The 26,837-nt window shown below is 39.4% G+C and overlaps 1 protein-coding gene across 1 annotated transcript in view; it reads left to right on the top strand.

The window, feature by feature from the left end:
• The window catches only part of Unc5d (unc-5 netrin receptor D), a 536,818-nt gene extending 517,690 nt beyond the window's left edge, over positions 1-19,128 (top strand). The window contains exons 16-17 of the mRNA XM_048330402.1: positions 5,307-5,485; positions 18,924-19,128. Coding sequence (XP_048186359.1) covers positions 5,307-5,485; positions 18,924-19,128 — 384 coding nt within the window. The remainder of the gene's footprint in view (positions 1-5,306; positions 5,486-18,923) is intronic.
• The last annotated feature ends 7,709 nt before the right edge of the window (positions 19,129-26,837 follow it).

Raw genomic sequence — 26,837 nt, 5'->3', positions numbered from 1 at the left:
AAGAACTGGTCTGAGACTCAGAATCAAGTGTAGACAGGTAGAGTGTAGAAACATCATTGATCCAATGTGCCTTACATGCTTTACAGGTCAACAAAAGAATTCCAGGATGACAGGTTTCAAAAGCAACAGATATGGGAATCAACTTCTGCTATAATAGGATGTTTACATGAGAGCAAAATGATAGCAGGGAGCCAGTGCCTCAGGTCTGTCATCCTAGATATTCAGGAGACTGAGGGTGGCAATTCAAAGCCAGCCCAGGCAAGAAAGACTTTTGTCTCCAGCTAAGCATCAAAAATGCTGGAAGTGGAGCTGTACCTCAAGTAATAGAATGTTAGCTTTGAGCAACAAAACTTGGGGACAAGCCCCATGACCAGAACACAAGAAAAGAGCAATATGATAATGATGGTGTACTCTAATATCTTTGTTCTTTTATTGAATAAATTCCTGAAGTTTATTTAGGGAAAATTAGATATGAAACACTATCCTACTTTTGGTCTTTCTTATGCTTTGCAAATTTACATTCATCTTGAAATGTCATGAAAAGATGACATCACAGCATCTTTTGATTATGATAAGCAATTATCAGAATAATATGCAGATATTCTTGTTGGGCTGTTGTCATTTGTTTGTAGACTACTGCTTTTGGAAACTTTCTTGGCCCTTTGATCTTATCAAAGAACATTTTATTAATTGCCTCAAATATAACTGAGGGAATTTGACCCAGGGCCTTGCATCTCCCAGAACATTCTAGACAAGTCTGATTTGTTAACATTTCTATGTCACAAGAAGACACATAACTTATGAAAGCCACTATATTTCAGATCCTGTTTCATTTGTCTTCACATTTATCATATAACCGTCATTACTGTGTGGATTAAGTATTGCTGTCCCAATGATACAGGATATAAAAATCTCAAAGACATCAACATTCTTGGTCAAGGTCATTAGTTAATATGATAAAAGCCAGACTACAAACTGAGAGAACTGACTTTAAGATCAAAGTCTGAACGTACATTCTACATCACTTCAACATTCCAAACCAATCATGAGTCTACGTCATCCAGTGAGTAAGGAACCATAGATCAATTTTGAAGGTCCAAATAACGAATTGTGGATTATTAGCCTTCCCTTGTCCATGGAGATACGTTTTCACTTTGGGAGTCTAGGCAGTATGCCAAACATGTCAGCACCAGAAATTTTGTCTTTGAGAATTTAAAAGAGCAATATGAGAACTGAAAACTTCTTTCTTCCAAATAAAGAAAGAGAAGCTATAGCTATTTGTGTGATGGACTACAATAGTGTTCATTCTGTAGGTCTTCAAGAATAGAATGGAGAACCTACACGTGGACCTGCCTACCCTATATTTGATTAGGTGCCCTACTTGAATGATCATTTGTGGAGGAGGAAGGTGAAGTTCTACACACATAAATCTGTACCCACTGGGAGGCAGAGATCACTTTCAAAGCTGTAACATACACTTTTTGATCATGAGGATGGAAAAAAACAAACACCTGAATTTAAGTTGTTTCAGTAGGCTAGTATAATTAGAGTTTTGTTAAGTAAAACTAGTCACAAAATACTAATTTTAATAATAAAGCTTTGAAGCTTTCAACAGAAAGCTTCATTCTTTTGGTTTTTAATACTTTTTTTTTTACCTCTGCAGGCTAGTCTCTGCACTTAGGGTAAAAAAAAAACTCATTTCTTATCTTGCTTGAATGGATTGCTTTACCACCATGATTTCCTGTATTTAATAGAGCAACCATAAGAGGTGTGTGTGTGTGTGTGTGTGTGTGTGTGTGTGTGTGTGTGTGTACTTGTGTATATGTTCTCATCAATACAATAATCACTCTCACTACAGGGCTTGATTCTATTATATTCAGCATCCACTCTATCACCATTCAAAAACTTAAAACTTATTTTTGTCACCACAAAAATATCATCTTTTGGCTTTGTAGAGTAGCTAGTATTGTGTTCATCTTTACAAACAGTTCCCATTAAATTTAACCCTGTTAAATCATCTGATGAAGACTGACAATTAATACTCTGTGAAGCAACAGTATTCACACTTCTAAACTTTATAGATTGAAATAAAACATTTTTTCTCATACTGGGGAAGGAGAAGAACCTCAGGTAACTTATTTCATCTTTCCTCATTAAAAAATTAGTAATTTTTTCCTAGGTTGAAATGATTTAAATGGGAAGCTGGCATGTCACAATTTTCCCTTCAAGCAATTCTTTTATCTTTCCCCAAAAAGAATATGGATGTTGGGAGACAATTTGTCTGTTATAAAATAGAATACATGGAATTTCCCATTGATTTACAGCTCCCTAAGCTAACCAGGTAGCAGTCACTTATCTCAGATGTGCAGAACATAAAAATCTACTGTTCCTCTGCATATTTAAATTAAACAATCAGAAAATGTGATGTATCTACAGAATTCTTATTACTTGGCCCAGATGTCTTTTAGAATGCATCGTAACGTTATATAAAGTATCATCCTTATGTGTGGTAAATGTTTAAATTTGGAAACTTGAAGAGGAATGAGGTCTATTTCTTAAAATGTAGTGAATAGAAAACATACTGATTTTCAAATTCACTCTCACATAATACTGTATTCACCTTCAAAGAAACCCTTTTTCTCCTGCTTTATTTTATGCATCCAAGGTGGTCTTTCTTCTGCCAATAGTAAAGACAAAGGCTGGTAGATTGTTCACAGGTGCAGTGACACCTTCCTAGAGCCAACTCTGTGTCTTCCAGGGGAACCTTTGTGGTTTAATTTCAAGCCTTCTTTTGCCATGTTAACACCCATTTTATAGCCACAGCTCCCATGTTCATTTGCATAAATTCACTCTCTCTTTCTTCTCTGTCAGAAAATATCTAAGGAAGCTATTCCTACTTTATTTGCATTTTTAGAGGGTAAGAGAAATTTTACAAACCATGATAAAAAATGATGTATCTTGTAACCTAGTTTATGTAGTAAGAAGATGAGTTGGTTTATTTTACAACCACCCAATATATCAGAACAGAACTGTCCACTCTGCCTTGAATAAGTACCTATCCACCCCAAATCGATTCAATCAATGCATGGTGTCCTTCAAGGCCAGCTCAAATGCTTCCTCCATGAAGTCTGTCCTTCGATAAATCCCTGGAGTCCATATTCTTAACCTCCTTACTCTGCGTATTCTGCACTTGTTTTGCAGCAATAAAATGACTACTATTGCCATTATTAGGGTATCAGAATTTGGGTTCCACCAACATCCCAAAGTGGATGACTTTTCCAATTTTCAAAACCTTTGTTGAGTCTACAAGATTCAAAAGACTGACTGGGAAACTCAGGCTGAAAGAAAGATCATAGCAACCAGAATCAAAAGTGAGAAGAGTATATGCAATCTTACACCAAAGTATTGAGCTATATTTCTGGTTCTCAGATTCATGGTTCTGCTATTCAATTCCATTAATTGCCAACAGTGGAAGAATTTTTTATGAGTATTGTTGTGTACCATACAGGGAACAGATCTGGAGCCAGTACCTGATGTACATTGAATTTTCAAGAGAGTTAAGATGCAACACTTCTCACATAAATTTGACCATGAATCTACTCTGGCCTGGAACATTCCAGGTACCCTACTAGAAATGCTGGGCTTCTAAAACAGCCTTCAATATGTTACAGGGTGCAATGACTAAAGAAAGATAAAAGGTACTATTCATCATTAATAAAATCTGTGCATCAACCAGTTTTGTAATACATGTGAGCCTGGGCACGAAAGTCAGAAGAGCAATCATGGTTATGGTACCTGCCGCAGAAAGATATATAAGATTAGAAGTCATGATAAAATCTGAGGAGGAATCCTGGCCCTGCAGGAAGGGCATCACTTTGCTTGAAGAGAACACACCAAAACTTCCTAATGCAAAGCTTAATTTCTTAGAGGTTAACCCATGCTAACTGGTCCCTTAACCAAGCCTGAGATCTAAGGCTTTTGTTTCCCCCTTGTATTAACTTGTCACAAATGTAATTACAGTAGATAAAAACTCGTTGATTGTCTCCATTTTTACTAGGCCAAAAGTTTAGTTATGGTACCACTGAGTTCCCTCCAGCTGATATCAAAGTGTTGATTATGGATATATTCTCCTCTAGAGCTGAGAATTCAAGCTTGATCATGTTGCTTACACAATCAATTTTTAGGCCTATAAAATGTAAGTCCTTACCTTAATCACTATGGTCTAGGGGTCCTTATCACCTCCTTGTCACATTGCCTCTCTGAGGGATGTTCTCAACATGTTAGCTTTCTTTCACGCCAGCAGAAAAGACAGCTCTAGGGCTGGAATGTAGCCCCCTTGTAGAGTGCTTGCTTCCTAAGCTGGGATCCTGCTTTCCATTCCTAGGACTGCTGGAGAGCGATGGCAAGGCCTCCAGATAACAGCTTTCTCCTTCATCTTTTGAGAGCCACCTGATTAATACAGAGTCACCCAGGAAAATCCCTCTTAATTAATTCAAAGCCAACAGATTAAGAGATTTTAATTACTTCGGCAGAGTCTTTTCTTCTTTTGTAACACATAATAAGCATGAGTGTAATGCAAGCAAATATTTCTCAGTCCTTAAAACTACTGCAATCTGACAGATTTCTGTTATTTCATTTTGGACTTGAACAGCTAATTGCACTGATATACTGAAATAGCAGATCCTTCGTGGACAGCGTCAAATTACAAGCATTAAAACTTGGGTGCACAACACACTTTTCGGTGATTCACATACAACCAATTTCTTTTGATAGCTTTGGTGACCAGTTGTATCCCAGCCTGCTCCTCTGATTAGCACATTCATCTTTGGTCTGATGACCATCAGAGGGTAATTCCTCATATAGAACCTGAATCTGTCATTCGGTAGCTTCTTTCTGCTAATTCTACATCTATTTCTGGGAGCATATATATATATATATATGTATATATGTATATATACATATATATATACATATTTTTTAAGAAGGAGGAGGAGGGGGGAGGTGAATGATGGGGGGGAGGATCTAATTCTGTTCTTCCCTGACAGCTCTTGGGGTGTGGGAAGCTGGCGTCCGTGACTCCCCTGAGTGGGAAAGGCTATTATAAATCTTCAGGACACGATTTATTAAGCTACTAGAGAAGTTCTTTACTATTTCAGAAGAGCTAGGAACTTGTCAACCTATTTTATAGAGGCCATCACAACAGACAGGCATTTTGTGAATGTGTGTTAACACAGATTTTTCTGAAATAAAAATATCAGTGTTACTTTTCATTCAATCTGATCCGGCTTTATTTATTTTGTTTTCAGAGTGAGCGAGAAACGATCACTTTCTTTGCACAAGAGGATAGCGTATTTCCTGCACAGACTGGCCCCAAAGCCTTCAAAATTCCCTACTCCATCCGACAGCGGATTTGTGCTACATTTGATACCCCCAATGCCAAAGGCAAGGACTGGCAGATGTTAGCACAGAAAAATAGCATCAACAGGTAAGTGAGGGCACCTTCAGAAAGATGATTTTACTAAGAGAATTTTAAAAGGGAAGTAGTCTGGGAAGCCATGTGGATTCTGGCAGCTTTGCGAATTTTTCTGGTCCTATAACCGATGTAGCCTGCCAACATGACACTGTGTGAGGCCTCTCCATACATCCCCACTCTGGCTCTAGGACATAATGGGAAAAGCCTGACATTTAGGTGTTTTGATAATCTAATTGAATCATGCATGCAGAGATAGATTGTGTCATGTTAGTGCTGAAAGTGACCAGAGCATGGCTCAACCTCCTGTCAGAGATCCAGAGTACCCAGTGTTTCACGCCCATTTCACACCTTGTCCTCGCAGTACCTCAGCTAACCTGAGGTACTGAGTAGCCCCTAAAGGGGACCTGATAAGCCTGTAAAAGTAGACGCCTGGATACAACAAAAGGAAGCAGGAGGATGAGCATCAGGTTTTAGGGTAGAGGCAGAGGTTACCTGGACACCTGAGGATGAATGTGTCACTAGAAAGAGACTGCTCATTGTGGCACTAACACTGCCGGTTGAGTTGAGTATAGAGCAGAGATTTATCATGGGCTTTAATAGCTTGGGTGAGGAGAGGCAGGAGGGGCTCTATGACCCAGACCAACATTGATGAGCAGATGGGGGGATCACAGGGAGAAAGCATTAACCAGTGAAACCTCATTCCCTTAACCCCATTTCTCCAACCCCAAAAGGAACAGAAGGAGAACAAGTTTTGTCAGAACTGTTTCATGTCCTTTTCCTTTGGTCTTTTTCTTTTCTTTTTAGACAAAGCTTTATTTTCTAACTGTTAGGCTTGCTCTGTCATTTCCATATTTTTCTCTCTTTATTTTCACGCATCCTATCTGGCTTTCTGCTCCGAAAGGGAGGGTAGACGCCTACTAAGAAAAGATAGAACACAGTTCCCTCAGACAGAATGGATTCAAAGTCCCAGAACATGAAGCCCAACTAAAAAGCAGTAGAAGGCATTGCTGGCACTCAAAACTGAATTTACAGTCAGGCCTGAAAAGAATATAGTCTTGAAAACACATATATCTCAAATGAAAAGAATACAAAAAAATATATGAGTGTGTGAGAAAAAACAAATTAGATGGGATGTTTCCCAGCAACTTCGAGGAAATCAGATGTATTGATTGTAACCCATGAACATGACAACTATGTCAAGTTTACTATATCATGGACACAGAATGAGAACATAAACAAGATAATCTAATTTGGTTAGAAAAAGAGACAGGGAGAAACAGGGAGAGAGAGACACAGAGAGACAGAAAGAGACAGAAATTCAGAGGGTTAGAGAAACAGAGACAGACATAGGAAGACAGATATGGAGACAGAGACAGAGAAACAGAGAAGGTGCCCTTGGCTGGCACTGAAATGATTAGCACACTAATTCTGGTTTGTCTGCCAGTTCAGTCACTTACGGTTCTTGTGTTTCTGTTTCTAGAAATGTAACTCTTAGAATTGAAAGCTTAAGTCTGTAATCCATTCTCACTATGAAAGTTTTAATTGTTAAGTTACCATTTACAGAAATGATCATTACCACAAAGTGCATTAATGTATTGAATGAGCTTGGGCATGTTTCTGCCTTGCTCCATTTTATTCTCCACTTACAGTGCACATAAGACCTATAATGCATATCTCCAAAGGCATTCGCTTCTGACCTTGCACAGTAGGGAAATTGCATTTCAAGCTAGGAGACTAAGTTTAACAGCCTCTAGACACTAATGAGCATCAGTTGTCGGTGTTAGATCCAGCTGCCCCTTGGTCCAGCTGACCCTCCAGTGTGTAGGATCATGAAATCTAAGCCCTTGGTGTGCATTTGGTTGGCTTGTTTTTACCCAACACTCTCTTTCCCAACAAGCCTAAATTTCCTTAGTCTAAGTAATTCAAATGCTTATTTTATAGAAAATTTATAACAGTGTCCAGAATATGTAGACTCTGAGCCAATGTTGGCTATTCCTGTTGGCACTGTTAAAGTGAGTACCCAAGTACAAAAAACATCAACGTGTGTAGTCAACTTCTACTTGACCCCCTATATAGCTAATATGTTCAATTTCAGTAAATGACACTTTCTATCTTCCTATTTGATTTCTATCTGTGATCCTCAAATACAGCCTAATATACAGTTGAAATTATGTAAACCAGTCTTTGCATTCTGCCAAAAACTAAGTCATAGTTCAGTAAACAGAGTGTAAAAAGAAGAATTGGCTGTCTCTACTCAGCACTGTTTGACTCTCGTTAGTATGAAGGAAGAGGCAAAAGCAAACAACCAAAAAACACATAAGCAAAGAGGCGAAGCTGTGTTCTGGTGAACTCTAGAAAAGAAAATGTAGGTGGGTATTTGGCTATCTTTTGCTGACCTCTAGCTTAGAGGGGTCTTCCCTGATTCAGTAAACCTTCCAAAGGTCTTTATTGCTTCTGTCAAGGTTGTCCCTTTGGCTGAGGATGCCATTCTGCCCTATATCCAAGCACGTTAGAGTGAACAAGGCTGCTGTAGTTATGGGAACAGTGTTCACTGGGATATTCAAAGACAGTAAAAGATCGACTGTTCAACCCCATCTTGCATCATTCTTATTTTGCTGAAGTTCTCTAGCTGTTTTTTTTTTTTTTTTTTGGCCAGTCCTGGGGCTTGGACTCAGGGCCTGAGCACTGTCCCTGGCTTCTTCTTGCTCAAGGCTAGCACTCTGCCACTTGAGCCACAGCGCCACTTCTGGCCATTTTCTGTATATGTGGTGCTGGGGAATCGAACCCAGGGCCTCATGTATATGAGGCAGGCACTCTTGCCACTAGGCCATATCCCCAGCCCTCTCTAGCTGTTTTTGAAGTTCCATTTGCTATTCTAGAGGTAAATACTTTCCTTCACAGAAAGAAATATAACAGATGGACAAGACTTTCACATGTGATCCATCACAACTTCTTATTGTGTCATCTCAAGTAATTGGGTTTGTTCTTTTATGACTAGAAACATCATGCTATAAAACTAATGAGTTTTAGCCAGGCACCAGGGGCTCACACCTATAACCCTAGCTACTCAGAAGGCTGAGATCTGAGGATCATGGTTCGAAGCCAGCCCAGGCAGAAAAGTCCCCATGAGACTCTTATCTCCAATTAATCACTCAAAAGCCAGAAGTGGCCCTGTGGCACAGTGGTAGAGCACTGGCCCCAGGACTGGCAAAGCAAAACAAAACTAAAAGCTAATGAATTTTAAACAAAAAAAAGGTAAACTTATATATATGCAAATACTATGGGTTAAGAAAGCAATTGTAGGGCTGGGGATATAGCCTAGTGGCAAGAGTGCCTGCCTCAGATACACGAGGCCTTAGGTTCGATTCCCCAGCACCACATATACAGAAAATGGCCAGAAGCGGCGCTGTGGCTCAAGTGGCAGAGTGCTAGCCTTGAGCGGGAAGAAGCCAGAGACAGTGCTCAGGCCCTGAGTCCAAGGCCCAGGACTGGCAAAAAAAAAAAAAAAAAAAAAAGCAATTGTAATACTTTGGATTATCATAAAAAGATGATCACAAAATACAGATGCACTTCTATGCAGAGAGCTAGCCTGTCTTGATCTTGTGATGACATTTACCTCACTCTTCCCTTCTTTTAACTTCCAAAATTTGTTCAAAAGCTGGTAACAAAGCAACTCTCACGTCATAAGGGAAGAATTTTTAAATAAATGGAGGAATACCTATGCTTTTCTTTTATTGAGTGAAAAGTTCTTTGGTAAGCAATGAATAAAAATGACACTTTCTTCGGCCAGCACTATTCCTTCACCTCTAAACTTACATGGAACTTTATTTTTACTTTTTAAAATTTTATTTATTTTTTTTTAATTTTTACCGGTCCTTGGGCATGAGCTCTGGGTCTGGATGCTGCCCCTGAGCTCTTTTTGCTCAAGGATTGTGCTCTACCATTTGAGCAACAGCTCCACATCCAGCGTTTTCTGTGATTAGAGATAAGAGTCTCATCAGGCAAAAAAAAGAGTCTCCTGGACTTTCCTGCTTGAACTGGCTTCAAACACAGACCCTCAGATCTCAGCTTCCTAACTAGGATTCTAGATTATCCAGTGAGTTGTGGGCATCTGGTTTGTTTTTTGTTTTGTTTTGTGTTTGTTTGTTTTTTTCCTGTTTATTAAGATCTTTGTTAGCATAGATTATTTGTATAGTTAGTTCTTTGCTGACCTCTAGCTTAAAGGGACCTGCCTTTATTCGGTAAAACTTCCACAAGTCTGCTTCTCTCCGCATCAAAGAGTCTGCAGTGGTTATAGGGGAAAATGGCTGTTAAGACATTTCTAGATGTATATGCAATGTACTCCCAACAGCCTCACGCACCCTCTCAGTCTCCATTTTCCTCCCTTCTCAAAACAACATAAACAGACTTCTCATTCTGTTTTCATACATGCATACACAGTACATTGACTTTCTTCAGCCTGTCCCTTATTCCTCCCATGTAACTGACACCCACCATCCAAAAAATTCTCTTTAACTTTTGTCATTCATTTCTTCTTAGTGAATAATTGCAACAAAACATTTTATCATTGTATCTTACATATGCATAAATTAAATTTTAATCAGAATAATCTCTTCTATGGCTTTCTTTCCTCAACCCACCAAAGCACTTTGCACTGTGATATTCTTTTGAAATTACAGTTAAATCTATGTGGATAGGGTCATCTGCTTTGGGTAAATGCAATAAATATCTCTTGAATCAATGATGTGAAATTTTTCATAGAATTGTATCCTTGGGCCTAAAAATCTGCCTACTCTTTAATAGATCTGATTTAAACAAACATCAAAAAATCCCAAAAGTTAGACTGAAAAGAAAACAGGCTATATAGCCATGTCTTTTCCCTCAGATCTTAGTACTGAGATTTCTGTAAGATTTTTTTTTTGCCTTCATACTTCCTGTATTCAAGAAACTCTTGTGAAAACCTAGCCAGCTTGGCCCTGTTGCCATGGAAACAGATGCATGAGATATGAGTGGATGAGTAGAAAGGAAACAGGCAAAATGGAAGAAAGGATTGGAGATGGAAAGCAGTAGATAAATTGCATCTTATTAACAAGTCCCCCTCCAAAGACCCTTCCTTCCTCATAGTATACTTGCTTGAAATTTTGCAAGCTCTGCTAAGAAAACACATTTCTTATTAATCATCTCATTAAGACAGATCAGACATATTTGAGGTATTGAGTGTGATGGTGTAAAAATTAAGATCACCTAATGAACACATGAAACCTCATGGCTGGTAAATGGTGCCATGACTGCATGTTTTGCACCAGATCTTTTAACCTGAACTTTAATAAGAATCCATCTTCCCACATTGGGGTCATGTCTTTCCATTCCCTCTGACCACTGTCTTAATTGGATGCAGAGGAGCAGGGAAATGACCATAGGGCAGTAGGAAAGGACAGTGGAAGGTCACAAGGCAATTTATTAGTCGAGCTCTGAAGAACTGTTCTGAATTCACTGAAGTTGGAGCAGTCCCAGAGTCAAGCTTCAGGATGGAGATGGGAGGCGGGGAAGAGAGCAGGAAATATACCCATATATACCAAATGTCTGCTTCATTTTCATTTGTGTGTTTTAGGAATTTATAAGACGACACCAAACACAGTTTTCTTGTTTCTGTAGGCTAGAGGCTAGGAAACACATTCTAACCTTTAAGTAATAAAAAATTGGGTGTGAGGTTGCCATTTCCAAAAAATCAGTCTTCACGACTCTCCTAAGGAGAATTAATACACAGGGAGAGAACATTACATAGGTCCTTGGGGGCAAAATACAATGAAGTTTAAATCAGATTTTCTGGTTCTAGCCCAGTGGACTTAGGCAGGGTCTGAAATTTGAAAAGTGCTTACAGTGAAGCTAGAGGGACCCACACAGCAAAATGGAGGGTGTGTGGGCTGCATTCCAGTGGAGTCAATGACTCATGAAACTGCCCACTAATACGAAGCTGGAAAGAGAGAGCCCTGGGCTAAGTTAAGCCATGAACAAGCTGTATGTGGTTTGTAAGTGGCAAATGTCCGTCCTAAAGGCAGTATGAAAAAGAAGCCTTTTCTGTTCCTCTAAAAGAACAAAAGTTATGTTCCTACTCTTAGCTCTAGGGATGATGACGGGAGGCTTGGCTTTTTTTCCCTAGGCAGTACTAAGATTTTGCTGGTATCTGAAAGAATCCATTTTCCTTCGTTAAGCTAATGTAATTTTCAGAAAAGATAGACATACCAAGGTACCATGATAGCATAAATGACCTCTTGTGCTGGCCGTTGCTTTTTTTTTTATTTAAAAAATTTTTTATTGTCAAACTGATGTACAGAGAGGTTACAGTTTCATATGTTAGGCATTGGATACATTTCTTGTACTGTTTGTTACCTCCTCCCTCATTCCCCCCTCCCCCCACCCCCTTTCCCTTTCTCCCCATGAGTTGTTCAGTTCATTTACACCAAACATTTTTGAAAGTATTGCTTTTGTAGTCATTTGTCTTTTTTACCCTGTGTCTCTCGATTTTGGTATTCCCTTTCAGTTTCCTAGTTCTAATACTAGTATACACAGTTTCCAATGTACTCAGATAAGATACAGAGATAGTGTAGGTACAACCACAGGAAGAGGATACAAGAGGATCATCAATAATAGAAGCTATGGTTTCACATAGCACATTGAAAGTAGTTACAACAGTGATATTACAGATGTTTCCATAACATGGAGTTCATTTCACTTAGCATCATCTTATGTGATCATAAGGGTATAGCTAGTGGGCTCTTGTGATCCCCTGCTGTGACTTGCCTAAACCTGTGCTAATTATTCCCTATGAGGGAGACCATAGAGTCCATGTTTCTTTGGGTCTGGCTCACTTCACTTAGTATAATTTCTTTCAAGTCCTTCCATTTCCTTATGAATGGGGCAATGTCATATAAAATTCCATTGGGTATATTATGTACCACATTTTCCTGATCCATTCGTCTACTGAGGGGCATCTGGATTGGTTCCATATTCTAGCTATGACAAATTGTGCTGTGATGAACATTGTTGTGCTGGTGGCTTTAGTGTGTTCTTGGGTGTGGTCTTTTGGGTAGATGCCCAAAAGTGGGGCTGCTGGGTCATAGGGGAGCTCTGTGTTTAGCCTTCTGAGGAAACTCCATACCGCTTTCCAGAGTGGCTGAACCAGTTTACATTCGCACCAACAATGAAGTAGGGTTCCCTTTTGGCCACATCCCCTCCAACATTTGTCATTGTTAGTTTTCTTGATATAGGACATTCTTACTGGGGTGAGATGGAATCTCAATGTTGTTTTGATTTGTATTTCTTTTATGGCCAGTGATGTAGAGCACTTTTTCATATGTCTCTTGGCCATTCTCATTTCCTCATCAGAGAAGTCTCTTTTTAAGTCTCTAGCCCACTTGTTGAGGGGGCTATTGTTTCTATGCGGTTTTGTTTTGGAAGAATGTAATTTTTTTTAGTTCTGCATATATTTTAGATATGAGGCCTTTGTCCATTGTATGGCCGGTAAAGATCTTTTGCCAATCTGTGGGCTTTCTGTTTATCTTGCGAGCTATGTCCTTTGCCCTGCAGAAGCTCTGCATTTTGATGCAGTCCCATTTGTCCAGCCTTTATTTGATTTGTAGCAATTCTGGGTTTTTGTTAAGGAAGTTCCATCCTGTGCCAAGGAGCCCAAGTGTTTCTCCTACTCCTTCCTTTAGTGTTTTCAGGGTATCTGTTTTAATTTTGAGGTCTTTGATGCATTTGGAATTGATTTTGGTGCAGAGTTTTATATATAAGGATCTAGTTTTAGTTTGTTGCATGTGTTGAACCAGTTTTGCCAGCACCATTTGTTAAAGAGGCTATCTTTCTTCCATCCTATTTTTTTTAGCTCCTTTATCAAAGATTAAGTAGGCATAGTTCTGTGGGTTCATTTCTGGGTCTTCAATTCTGTTCCATTGGTCTTCAGGGCTGTTCTGGTGCCAATACCAAACTGTTTTTATTACTATAGCTTTGTAATAGAGCTTGAAGTTTGGTATTGTGATTCCTCCGACACAGTTCTTTCTGCTTAGTGCTGGCCATTGCAAATGCTCCTAAAAAGTTGACACCCACAGTATGCCTGAAGGTGATATCTTCATGAGAATTTTTTAAACTTCCAAGTGTTTTTTTACCTGATTTATTAGAGTACCATTACTTTTTTAGGAACCATTTTTTCCCATTATTTGTGAGATTTTATTGAAACATATATGGACTGGTTTGCAAAGCGAGAAGTAGAAATATTTTGCCCTTCCCTCCCAGGGAGTCAGCACTGTGTTCTTTTTTCCTTAGATTAAATGATTGTTGTTCTGCTTTACCCTCAGGATTCTCACTAAGGTCTCAAGGTGATGGAAGAAGATAGTTGAGTCTAATTTGAATTGTTTTCATGATATATCCCCATTCAGAGAAAAGTTGAGATTTTTGACTCGGTAGTGTTCATTGCCTTTTCATTTCCCAAATTGGAAAATGTCCTAAGTGTATCCCATGAGCGTTAAAACCGGAGAGCTGGAGACAAGGCTGTGCTTGCCTTTGTTCTCCTTTAGCCACTCACCAGTCTTCCAGGTGGCAAGGTTTGAATACCTTTTCTAAAGGGAGAAAGGATCCTTCTTATTTCCCTTCAACAAGCAGATAATAGAATATCTGGGAGTGGAACTTTATTGCTAGACTCACCTGCTCAAAAGAATGGATGCACCCCCTTGGGCAGGAAAGAACAGAGAAGACTTCAGCGTGCCTTCAGTTGTCTCTGTCTTTTTCCATTGGGTTTTCAATACCATTTTTTCTTTCCCCTGATGATATAGTAGGGCAGGTGTGTCACAAGTTTCTTCTCTTAATGAATCCAACACAGACGTCTTTTATCCTGTAGGCTGTTTGCTGTGTGGTGAGTTCCCAGCTAGAATGAAGTTTAGGGATGAAAATCTGATGAATGACTCAAATGATTATGCTGTGTCCAGTTACTGCTACTTAGTGAAAATGATCTTTCGCTCCTATTTGCATTTGAAGAACCTTATGAAGAGTGGCTTTGGGTCACGTAAGAGGCTTTCCTTAAGTGAGACACAGATCATAGAGACATTAATATTGTTCTGTGATGACTTTCAGTTCCCCAACTTAATTCTGTACAGGAGGACCATATATGGCTGTAGTAAGCAGGATTTCACATTTGTTATAGCAGCTCAAAACAGAGTTTAATTGTTATACTGAACTATTTTGAAAAGTGATAGTTCTAAATATTCTTTTACATTCTCAAAGCAGAATTAGATTCAATATAAAAGACAACAGTTTCTAGAAAATACAAATAAAACATCTGCCCCCATGTTACTGGTGCAAATGATTCCTTCTATTTGATGGTATTGATGAAAGCCCAAGTTTGGAATATAATTATGAGGTAAATCCTTTTCCTGTTCTTCCTTTCCTTTCTCTCTCTCTCTCTCTCTCTCTCTCTCTTTCTTTTTTTGTTAATGCTCAATCACCTTCTCCTACTGTACTTTAGTATGAAATTTATTCTCACAACTAGTCACAAGAAGAGCTTACAGCTTGCATATAGGTATAGGGGACCCCTGGCAGCCTGGCTCTCAGTAACTAAGAGAAAAGCTTTGTTATCTGAGATTTAGAATGAAAAGCACCTTTTCTGGCCAAGTGTCAGATCTGTGTGTCCTTGGTAACTATTTGGTATGGTTTCCTAAGACCTAGAGACAGCCTCCTTGGTGTTCCTTTCTCAGCATTATGGTTACCTTGTCCTTTGTTAACTGCTGCAGGATTTAGAGGTACCAGCCCCTATGGCATTTGTATTTGAATATGGCTATGATTCTATAAAACTAGAAAACTTTCACTGGGCTAAAAAGACTGATATCTTTAACCAGTTTTCTTTCCATGGAACTAACCCTATATTGCACTAAGGACCCTATATCAATTTGTCTTTATTAGTTGGCTCATGCCTAGCTAGTGAAATTAGTGAGGGTAACTATACCTGACTTCTACATAAAGCATGAGCTTTCAACTGGGAATGGAGGATGGGGACTGAGAAATTAGTCATAGTGTCATAGTGTACACAAAGCACTTAGACACAAAAAATAATAATTAAATTCAATGGGTACTGGTGGCTCATACCTGTAATCCTACAAACTACAAGTCCAAGAGTCAGAGGCTCACATTTCAAAACCAGCCTAAAGAAAAAATTTTCTGAGACTCTATCTTCAAAAGAACAAGCAGGGCGGGGTGGCACAAATGGTAGAGCACCAGGGTCACAGGTGGTAAGGATTTAAGTTCAATGCTGAGCAATAAAAAGGAAAGAAAAGGAAAAAAAAAACAACCAAAAAACCTGTCTTCGTATTGCAGAGTTTATAATTTTTCAGCCAGAATTCTGAAGAAGATAAAAATATTGAATCTGTAAAATACAGAGCAAATGAAGTGAAGATCCAATGATTGCTAAAGGAAACAAAAAGTGGGGGTTATCTTGTCTTCATAGCATATAAAATGTTCATAACAATTCAAAAATAAATCTTAATTTTCTAAATTATCTGAGTTCATTAGTGTTGGGGACTCAGTTTTGGCCTTGGTGGGGGAAGGGCAGCATCTCGCTCTTCCCCCTTCCCCCAGCCCTGGGACAGTGTGGGAGGGAGCCCCTCCCACCTTCCGGCCTCAACCGGAAAAGAAGCCTCCCGCCCCTGGGGGGCGAACACGTGGGTGCCACCATGATAGGGTTGTCCAGCCCACAAAGGAAGTTTCATGACATCACCTGATGGGCAGCTCGGCTTAGCCAATGGCCCAAGTCCTTTCCTTTCCCACCATTACCGCTATATAAGACCCCCTCCCAAATTAAATCCTTTGAGACCCATTCAACCATCACAGCGTCTCCCTGATGCCTTCTTCCGCCCCCGCTCCTGGGCTCCTGGTAACATGTGAGGGGATCGAGGGGAGAGGAGGCTTCAGCAACCTTTTCTCAACTTAGCGCAAGCCCACGAGGGTATGCCTTGGCCTTCTGCTGGTGGAAGGCAAGGTCGAGTGCTCTTTCATAGATTTTGGGGTTCAAGCGTTTTCCCCGGGGGATCAGGGAGAAAGGGATCTGTCAGATCCCGACACATTAGAATTTGAAAAGCAAAGTTTTTTGAAGTTCAACACATAAAAAATAAAAGAAATTTCTAGATTCAGGTTTACTGGAGGGGGGTGTTTTGTTTATTTCCCTTTTGCTATTTGCTTTTGGGTTTTTTGTTTGGTTTGGTTTGGTTTGGGGGGGTTGAGGAAATTATTTTTTTATTTTGGGCCAGTCCTGGGGTTTTGGACTGAAGGTGTGTAATGAACTCACAAGAACCTGTAAGAAGTGAAGGCTCTCAGGGTGCATCATCTTCCCTGGCTGCTCCTTTGGTTTGTGTTCTGCATGAATGTCCAAGAAGCTGTTTGTGGGGACACCGAGTATAGCCTATAAACATCTTCAGTGGCCAAGGAAGAACAAATACTTACACAAAAGAGCCTATTACATAGCAGTATTTTCTTTGACATTTATTTTAGAGTGAACATTTATTTTCCCCCAAGCATCATTTTACTTATTTGGAATTGGTGTGTGTGTGTGTGTGTGTGTGTGTGTGTGTGTGTGTGTGTGTGTGTGTGTGTTGCTTCTAAGTGGTGATATGCCTTAGCTTGTCTTACAGGATTATCAGAGTTCTGAAAGCTGAAATCTGAGAATCACAGATTGAAGCTAGTCTGGGCAGAAAAGTTCCTAATATTATTACCTCTAATTACTGAGCAAAAATAGCCAGAAGTGGAGGTGTGCCTTAAGTGGTACAATGCCAGCATTAAGTAAAAAAGCAACTCAAGAGTGAGAGACTCTGAGTTCAAGCCCCAGCACCAGCACAATTTTCTTTAAAGTTTGTCTTCTCTTCTAAGTGCTCTTTTCCATATGAATTCACTTTGTGATTACATCTCAGGTGTGTTGGTAGAAATTAGTACTATCTTCAAAACAGGAACGTCTATACAAACCCTTTCAACTCATCAGAATTTCACAAGAGATGACATTTCTGTCCTTACAGTGAAAGTCCCCATGAGAAATAGTAACCTTTAATCCTTTGTGTTGTCTTAGTCTTCATCATAGAGAAGTTATTATCTAAAAGGTTACCTTTTTTCCCACTGAATATACTTGTAGGAATCAATTACTCAGCTAATAGGTAATGACTAAATACCTGTCATCATAATAGGATAAATGCTGTAGCAGATTCAGAAAATTATTAGGTATGATCCTAAAGCTTTAGGCATCTAGAGTCAAATTGGGAAGACAAACCATATAAAAATACACATACAAATACATATACAAAATAAAAGCATTGTAGCCCCTTGAATATTTAACCACTGCATAAAAATAATTCAGAGAAGACATAAATCATTTTGAGGAAAGAGGACATAAGAACTGAATCAGATTGTGGGAGGAGTGTGTGACCATGAAAACTGAAGCAAAGAGAGGAAGCACGCTTCCCTCGTGAAGAGAATAGAGCAGCTGAAAACAAGTAGCAGAGTCTCGTCTACACCATAGCTAATGGATGAAGGAGGAAACAAAAATACATGCATAATTTTTACAGCTACTCTGAGGCCAGATCAAGGAAGTCATTGTTAACAATGAGAGTAGATATTTTGTGATAGGTGTAATAGAAAATACCAGTTTAGTGAGTTTGGAGACAGAGTTTGGAGGATTGTGCTGTGGATCAAGCTATAAAATGATGGATCCTTGATTAAATGTAAATAGTGGTAATGGGGAAGAAGGATGAAGCTGATGATTATATCAGAAAGGGGAACCCATGAGAGTCTAAAGAGTTGTAAGTACTGGCCTCCTTGTAGTTAGGAAGCAGACTTGAAGTAGTTAGGAAGCAGGCATGAAGGTGACATCAATTCTAATTCAGTAAGTTGGAGGAGGTGGAAGGTTCATGTAAGTAGAACAATAGGAAATTATTTAAAGATCTATAAGTAACTCACATTGACCTAAAAGATTGGAAGTGCAGATTTAACACAGAGGAAGGAAAGATGAACAAGGTATCAAGGATGGACCACTTATAGCCTGTCTATTAACCAAGATAGAGAGAGACAGACAGGTCAGACATTTTGAAAAAGTAGAAATGAGTTACCTCATTCCTGAACCCAAAGAAGTAGACTATGTCAAGCAGAGAGTCAAAATTAAAAGGTAACCCCCTCCCCTCCACCCATACATACACAGATCAAGGAAGGGGAGGACCAAGGCAAGCTGTGGGAGATAAGAAGGCTCTGGGGAATGTCCAAAGTTCAGGTTAGTTTAGTACTGGGATACAAATTAGACTGTTCCAGACCAGCCTGTGTGTAACTCTCTACTTCCAGGGTAATAATGTCATTGGTTAAAGTTCACTTGAATGTCATTATTGCGATGTTTGTTTCTTCATTTCCATCTGCATTGTCTCATTCTACACAGGAATTTGTCTTACTTTGCCACACAAAGCAGCCCTTCTGCTGTCATTTTGAACCTGTGGGAAGCTCGTCATCAGCACGATGGTGACCTGGACTCCCTGGCCTGTGCCCTGGAGGAGATTGGGAGGACACACACGAAACTCTCGAATATTACGGAATCACAGCTTGATGAAGCCGACTTCAACTACAGCAGGCAAAATGGACTCTAGTCTACTTCCTCCTGGGAGGTAGAGCGATGGCCAGCTTTGGGACATTTGCTTTAAATGGGAAAGAAAGAGGCAGCTGTCTGTGCAGTGGCATCTGAGGAAATCAGCCTTTATTTACAATCAGTGAGAATCCTTGCTTGAAGAAACTGAATTTAACATAGGTAAAACATGTTAATATGGAAAGGCATAAGCTCTGCTAAGCTTGAGGGGGTCTCCTGTCTCCTCTAAATCCATACACAGATGGACACTGGACAAACTCCTATTTGGAGTAGCAAGGGTAAAAGTGAGGGCGTAGCTAGATAGAAGATGTTGTGAAAAGATGAGCTACAGTAAAGCTGCAAAGGCAAAGACTGATGAAGAGCATGTTTGGAAACAGGTTTTTAGTGATGTGCCCCTTAGGGCCAGCTAATTTGGTACCAGATTGTCAGTTTTCTACCAAATGACATCTGTGATGTCAAGAATCAAACTGGCTTTAAGAAGCAAAACAGGGTTGCCAACCCATTTGTTTGACTTCACCAGTCAAGAAAGGAGGGTCTTTAGAATTTAGAGGATATCACACCAGCACCAATTTCCTGTCTATACTAGCCAATTAATGGAGACAAGACTGAAAAATGAGTTAGACCACCAACTAGTTCTTCTGCTGTATTTTACTTTTTGTTATTGTTATTGTTGTTGTTTTTCTTGCCAGTCCTGGGGCTTGAACTCAGGGCCTGGGCACTGTCCTTGATCAAGGAAAGAGGCCTACCACTTGAGCCACAGCTACAATTCCAGCTCTTTGGTGGTTAATTGGAGATAGGGGACTCAGGATTCCTTCTTAGGTTAGCTTCCAATAATGAGCCTCAGATCTCAGCCTCTTGAGAAGCTAGGATTACAGGTGTGAGCCACTGGTACTGGCTTTCACTTTTTTTCAGAGATAAGTCTGCTCATTTCTACCCCTATTCCAAGTCCAATACAGTAGGTTTCAGAGAATATAAGTTGATTTTTCAATATGGAAATTTATTGCTTTTTACTCAACAAAGAAGGACCCTTTGTATTCTTACCTATGCTGATCAAGTTACAGAGGGCTATTCAAACACAGCTTAGTCCATAATACGGGGACAGAAGAAGTCAGGACAAGTCCAGGGATAAATATGAACTGCAGGTCTCAAATAAGCTGTAGTTCTAGATGGCAGGTGTTGATTCCGTCCTCCATTATTTTTGTTTTAAAGGAATGATGAGTTTAAATGTACTTTTCAATTTAGGTTCTGAAAATTTTCTCATGTTTTAGTACTCTGCCATCATTACTTACAACTCTTTCTTTTTTCTTCTGGGAAATTAACAGTTAGTTGTGCTCTTCATAATACCTGAGTAAATAGACATCTTCCAAAATATCCCAGAAGGCATACAAATTGTTTGGGGAGTCTCCATGTTCCTGCTACTGGCCAACCTCACCAATGATGCATTTTCCACAGAGCCATTAACTCATGGCTGCTAGCTTCAATGATTTTTTTTAAAAGAAGGCAGTGATAATTGTAGAGACTAGAAATTCAAAGATAATTTATGATGCTTACCTTTTACCTCATATTAATTTAAAATCTGATTCAGTCATTTTTTTATAAGAAGTGCTAGAAAGCAAAAAATGAGAAAATATGTTCACCTTCTGGTAGATAATTTCATTAACTGTTCACAGTCAGAACAACCAAAGTCAAGAACCTAGATTAACCACAAGGCAGATGGTCAGCTAATTAGAGGTTGGCTACATTAGAATAAAAGTAGTCAGGGATGAGGTGAAGTGAGGATGCTTCACAGTGGGGATATGATCAACTTCTTACAACATTTTTGTAGATCCTTTTGAGAGAAGCCATGTCATAAGTCTCCTTCAAGTAGAAAGGACATAAAGATGCTATGAACTATGATTCCTTGGATGAGGCATTGAAAACATTTCAATATGTTGGCTACTTAAACGAATGTGTGATACTTGTGGTCCCCTGTAGTATAAGACTTTGTAGTATAAGCCTCTTGCTTTTCTCAGGAACCAAAGGCTTATTATGCAGAAGAAGCAAATCATCTTACAACTGTCAAGCATATTTTCAACAAGCCACATCTAGATCAGGATAACACCTTTTTCCTAGTGAGCTTGTCTTGTTCATTCCACCTAGAAAAAGGGAGAAAGCATGAAAATGTAAATCACTTGACTTCACTGATAGAGAGTGTGAGAGAAAGAGGTAGAAGTAGATGGCCAATCATTCTCAATAAACTGTAGAGATGATTGATTGGCATGGCTAGATGCAGAACGGATCTACAGTGACTACTGGTAATAAACTGTTTCACACTCATTATAGAGCTTATATTAATGTCCATTGTGGAGCATTTTTATTTTTTAATTGTCCTACTTTTTTCTCTTCCCTTTCAATTGGCCTTAAAATTGATTCATTTAGTCTGTGAATGCTTCCTAGATATTTGGAAGGATTTTAAAATATTTTCAAATTAGTTAAAAATTTAAGTGATTTTTCCCCTAGAATCAATGTAGATTGTTGAACAATGAGATGAGATTAATGTTGATGCTGAGTATCTGGAACTTCTTCCACATGTTTTTTCCCCCCTTTTTACATTGTTTACATCTTGCTCTTATTTCTGTTATGGGAATACAAAGCATTTCTGTATGAATGTATGAAATAATGCAGTCAGTATATGTCAGGATTATGCATTGTCTTACAAGGAAGTTTCAAAGAGAACCCATGATTGAGTTTCACAGTAGGCCAAATGTGGGGAAAAGAACTGGTGGTTCATATAAAATCTTGGTTCACACTTGAATTTGTGGTAGTTCCCTGGCACCGTCACCTTTTTCCATTGTAATATTTGCCTATCACAACAGAAATGCCCCCTCTTGAAACAGTCTGATTCATTAATCTAAGCACTTAATTGGGAAGTCCTAACTGTTCTAGTATAAAATGATGCCATAATTAAAAGGGCCTTAAATACTTGATAAGTTACTTAAATTTTTTACAAAATATTCCACTTAATTTAAATCTCTCAGTGCTTAAAGATATTTAAGTCTAACAGTTATACTTTAGACATGACTTACAATTATGCAACCAGAATGTACCAGGATGGTAAAATTCACAGTTCCACCAGGCTGTAACATCATAATATTAGTTTATGTACTGCTTGTACATTCTTTATTGGTTTACATTAAAATTCTTTAAGCCAAAAAGGAAGTTTGCTCTATGGATTTAAATGCAAACTTCATTACCAGTGCAGGAAGTCTCATAAAACTCATGTGCTCCCACAAAAATTTTACTGGCCTTTTTGTAAGAGATGAAAAAGAACTGACACAGTTCTCTTTAGAGATGGGAACTGTTTTTGTACTATTTTATCTGCGACATCAGAAGTATAATCTTTTGCCATGTTCTCTGTATTTTTCCTTCAGTTGGCTTTGAGAGAGAGTATTGAGTGAAAGTACTAACATTGGGTTCTATTTAGCTGAAAAATTCTGGATTAACTGCAATCATATTTTTTGACAAACTTAATTCTCAATTGAAAAAGTTAGAGAATTGAAATAGTATAGCTGGCTTTAGACTGTCTTTTCCACTTGCCAACTCTGGGAAACTTACTTGTGAATTTCAAAATGTTACAAAATCTTTGCATTTGATTTTGTTTTTCCTTTTAGCCATTTCCTCTTTGACTTCTTAGTGTCTTTGCCCTCTGTGAAAGTAGTGAATGACAGGGCTATCAGATGTGTTGAAGGCGATGTTCTCTGAGATCTCTGTTCTAGCTCTGTCTGTAAAGGTCACAGGAACCAGGAAGAAGCTGAGAAACATGCCTGTCTGGCCCATTGTGAGGCCCATTTCATTGTGTTTCCTCATGAAACATTGCAAAGTTTCAATCTTTCGTAACTCCCATTGACTGGACTACATGTGACAGCCACATCAAGTGGGAGAACACAATATTGGCCTAGAGATGGTGACAAAATTTTACTAGCCCTTTGGTGTTTGTTGCCATAGCGCTGTGTTTGAAAATTGATGCTTTAGCCAAAATCTGAATTGCCACTGTTTCTGTAGTTTCCACTGTTTTGTCCGCATAGAGTTTTTCTGAACTACAAGCAAAAGCGTATTTTGTCAAATGTCACAAAAAGTGAAGATGTTACTAATCTAGATGTGTTGCATATTTTGTGTTTTTCCTTTCCAAACTCTTTCAAAAAGCTGCAGTGACAAAGCTGTTTGGCTGTATTGACAGCATGTGGTGTTTTTTGCAAAAGCAATTCTAGGAGAGCCAGTGTCTACCTCGGACTTCTTCCATCCCCATTGCAGGGTCATCAACAAAACCAGAATGGCAATTCATACACTCTACTTTTTCCACAAGACGAGAGGGATGGAACCCAGACCTGGCTGTTAGTCACTAGTGCGTAGTACTGTGATCTGAAGTAGGAAATTTAACTCACGTAGAATAATTGTGGTTTGTGAAGCAGCTACTCATTGCTTTTTCCTTTTGCTGTGAAGATCATGGATTTGGAATGTCTTCATGAGGTGGGCCTAAGACAGTAACATTTCAACTTCATGTCTTCTAACCCTCCCCGCATCTGAGCCCAAAGATTAAAAAAAAAAAAAAAAGGCAGTAAGCTTCACGGTTAGACAAGAGCTTAAAAGAATCCTTGTCCCTTCCTCAGTATGAAGTTCACCAGGGGTTATGCCTTTTTCTTTTTCCCAACAAAAGTTATAGCCTTGAATTATAGCAGATGTCACTGAATTGGACAAGGTAGCTAATTGCATGAATAGAAATATATGTCAAAATATTTCTACAAAAGGCATGATTACATTAAAAATGTCTTTTTATCTCAAATTTTGCTATCCCTAAACAAAGCATCTCACTTATGTCAAACATATATACCCAAATTCCCAAACGGCCAAGTTATACAATTCTCTTAAACATTCATATCTGCAATAGGAAATGATTTCATTGTGGATCTAGGAAATCATGAAAGCAGAGTGCTATTTGAGAAGGCTGTATAAGTGGAGTATCATGTGTTGCAAACCCTTTCTTGAAACAAAAGATTACAATAAGAATTACATCCAATAATTCCTCCATTAGCAATGTCTGATGATGCTGAGACGCAAGGTCATCAGGATGCAGCCATCCTCAGAGAGAAACTGAAAATGTTCTTCAAGGTTGATCCTACATACAGCCTGCTCCCACGGAAAATTTCCATAAGGTGGGAAAACACAAGCTGTCAGAATGTCTGGTCAGAAAAAATAATTTTCTCCTATTCTGAACTAGAAGAAAGACAGTTTCCATTCTTCACAACTGTCCATGATTGGTTCATGCACCCCTTGTAAGTCTGCACCTAAAAATATGGTAATGTTAAACAAGTAGAGGAAAAGTGGCTTATTCTCCTAACCCAAACGCAAAACAAAGTACCCATGAGTAGTTGTTTAACTTTATTTCTGTATAGAAGTATTTAAGGACAATTTCATTTTGTTCTGTTTATTTTAGGAAGGCACATGGGGGTGTTCTTTCAAATGATTCATTTTTCAAACCCATACTACTCTGAATTTTTTAAAAATTAAAAAGCAGGGCTGAACACTAGATTCGACATGAAGCTGAAGGAGTGAGCAAGCCAGAGGAGAGAGTTGGAATAAAGTATGGCCTTGGCTTCATACCACACTTTTTGTGCCTTGTATTATCAATGTAAATTCTGAATGTTGTACAGTAAATACTTGGATGGACTTCTTAGAGAAGGCTGCACTGGCTTCTTTTTCAGCACATGTACATATCTATAAATATATATACATATATATTTGGTAATGCCAAACAGCTGTGTTATATTGTACTGAACAAAATGGACGGTTTGGATGTTTTATGTAGAGTTTGCAAAAAAAAAATAATTGGATGGTTACTAACTTTTCAAGATACATGTACAGGCGTAAATTACTGCATATCAGTTATTTATGAATAAAGAGTCTTTTATTGACATTTTAGGATACTCTGTGAGTGGAACTTTGAAATCTCAACAAGGAACCCCTTTATATACTTCCTGTTAGGAGTAGGGTGGTCTCCACAAGCACACCTTTCAAATAGTTGCTGAAGAAGTGAACCCAATTTCCACTGGGGACTCAAGAATGGGACAGTATGAGCTCCTGAAAGCAAACAGACTTGCCTTCTAACCCTAGATACTCTGAGGTCATCACAGCTCACTGTAACTGCAGCACCTCCTACTTATTCCTCAAATGGTTTACTTTTACATTTCCTGCCTCTACACAAGAAAGTACTTAAGAAAATATTAGGTCTAATTAGGAGAACAGACCCAACTTCCTCTGCATGAAAGACAGCATATAGCTTTACCAGAAATCACCTGTCACCTGACTATGAGTCAGCAAAGGACCCCAGACTCTGAGGTCACTTCCTCACACAATGAGGTCACTTCCTCACACAATGAGGTCACTTCCTGAATTGCCCTGGTCATGCCTTTGGATAGTGAGAGTTTCCCCAGGCTCTGAGCTCAATTCCACATCTGCTGTGGTCACACCTCCTGCCTTTCCCTATTTACTCACACTCACCACTAAGTCCCTCTTTTATTTCCCTCTCTCTGCACGCCTCTATCTAGAGCAGGCCAGCAGTTTGCTCTCCCCCACATTAAACTCCATTTTGCCTGAACCATGTGGCTATCTCCTTTCAGTGTGAAAGCTCCAGCTCTAAATACCATGTGGACACCATGTCACATACAGTAAAGCACATATCAGTAAGCTGACAGGGCTATGACTTTCTGGTTGTACACAACATTTGTCTTTGTACAAAGAGGGAATCTTTATAGGGCTAAGGGATAGGGATGGAAATTTCCACTAGGTGCAAGGAGTACTCTGCAGTTACAGCTGGCACCAAAGACTCCATGTAGCCAGGACAGCTGATTGCCACAGGTGCAGTTAGGTCTGAGCGGAAGACATTCCATTGCTGCAGCTGGAGGCTCTGGGGCATGGGGGTGGGAGTTAACAATTGTGGTCGTATCTGGTCTAGTCACCTAATTTTGAGGAAAAGCCTGAGGACCTAAGATGGAGGTTGTTAGGTCAAAATGGAGGAGGGCATACTAATATGGTAAACCTTACATCTGGTACCGAAAACCTGGGAGGAGAGATTGTCAGGATCGCCTTCTCTCCCTGAGGGTCAATCCACCTCCTGACACAAACTGCCCAAAGCCAACGGAACCCTACCTCGGACTTTCCATGCTTATCATTGCAGGCTATGCCTCCACCACACCATTTCCTCTCTGTGTCTGGTTAGTGACTGCTGTCTACCGGCCCTCTGTTCATTTGCTGTCTTCTTCCAAGTGGGACCATGCCAGAGGGGTCCCATAAACCATTTTAGCCATTCTCTTTTCATTTCAGGGATGCCTGAGTGGAGAATTTGACTCTAAGTTCTCAGAGATTCCCCCCACCAATCCCTCTATGTCCTCTGGGACTCCCCCCAACACCCCACATCCTCATCAGACTTTCTCCTCCCATTTCTTATTCCAGTGAAATCTCATCAATCTCTCCCAAACTCACATACTCCCTTGGGATGTCTCCTTTGTTCCTTACTCAGGCCCAAATGATTTATAGGTTAGAAAATCAGTCTCAATGGGCCAACCTTTCGTCTTGTACCCTTGAGAGTGAGTTACAGGCTGGGTCCTGAGGACATCCCCTTTGCCCCCCCCCCCCCCAGGATTGTTCTTGAAGACTAGCTTTTCTGGGCTTGAGACCATA

The sequence above is a fragment of the Perognathus longimembris genome, chromosome 21 (genome assembly GCF_023159225.1).
Source record: "Perognathus longimembris pacificus isolate PPM17 chromosome 21, ASM2315922v1, whole genome shotgun sequence".
NCBI lineage: Eukaryota > Metazoa > Chordata > Mammalia > Rodentia > Heteromyidae > Perognathus > Perognathus longimembris.
This window is presented reverse-complemented; position numbering and strand designations above follow the sequence as displayed.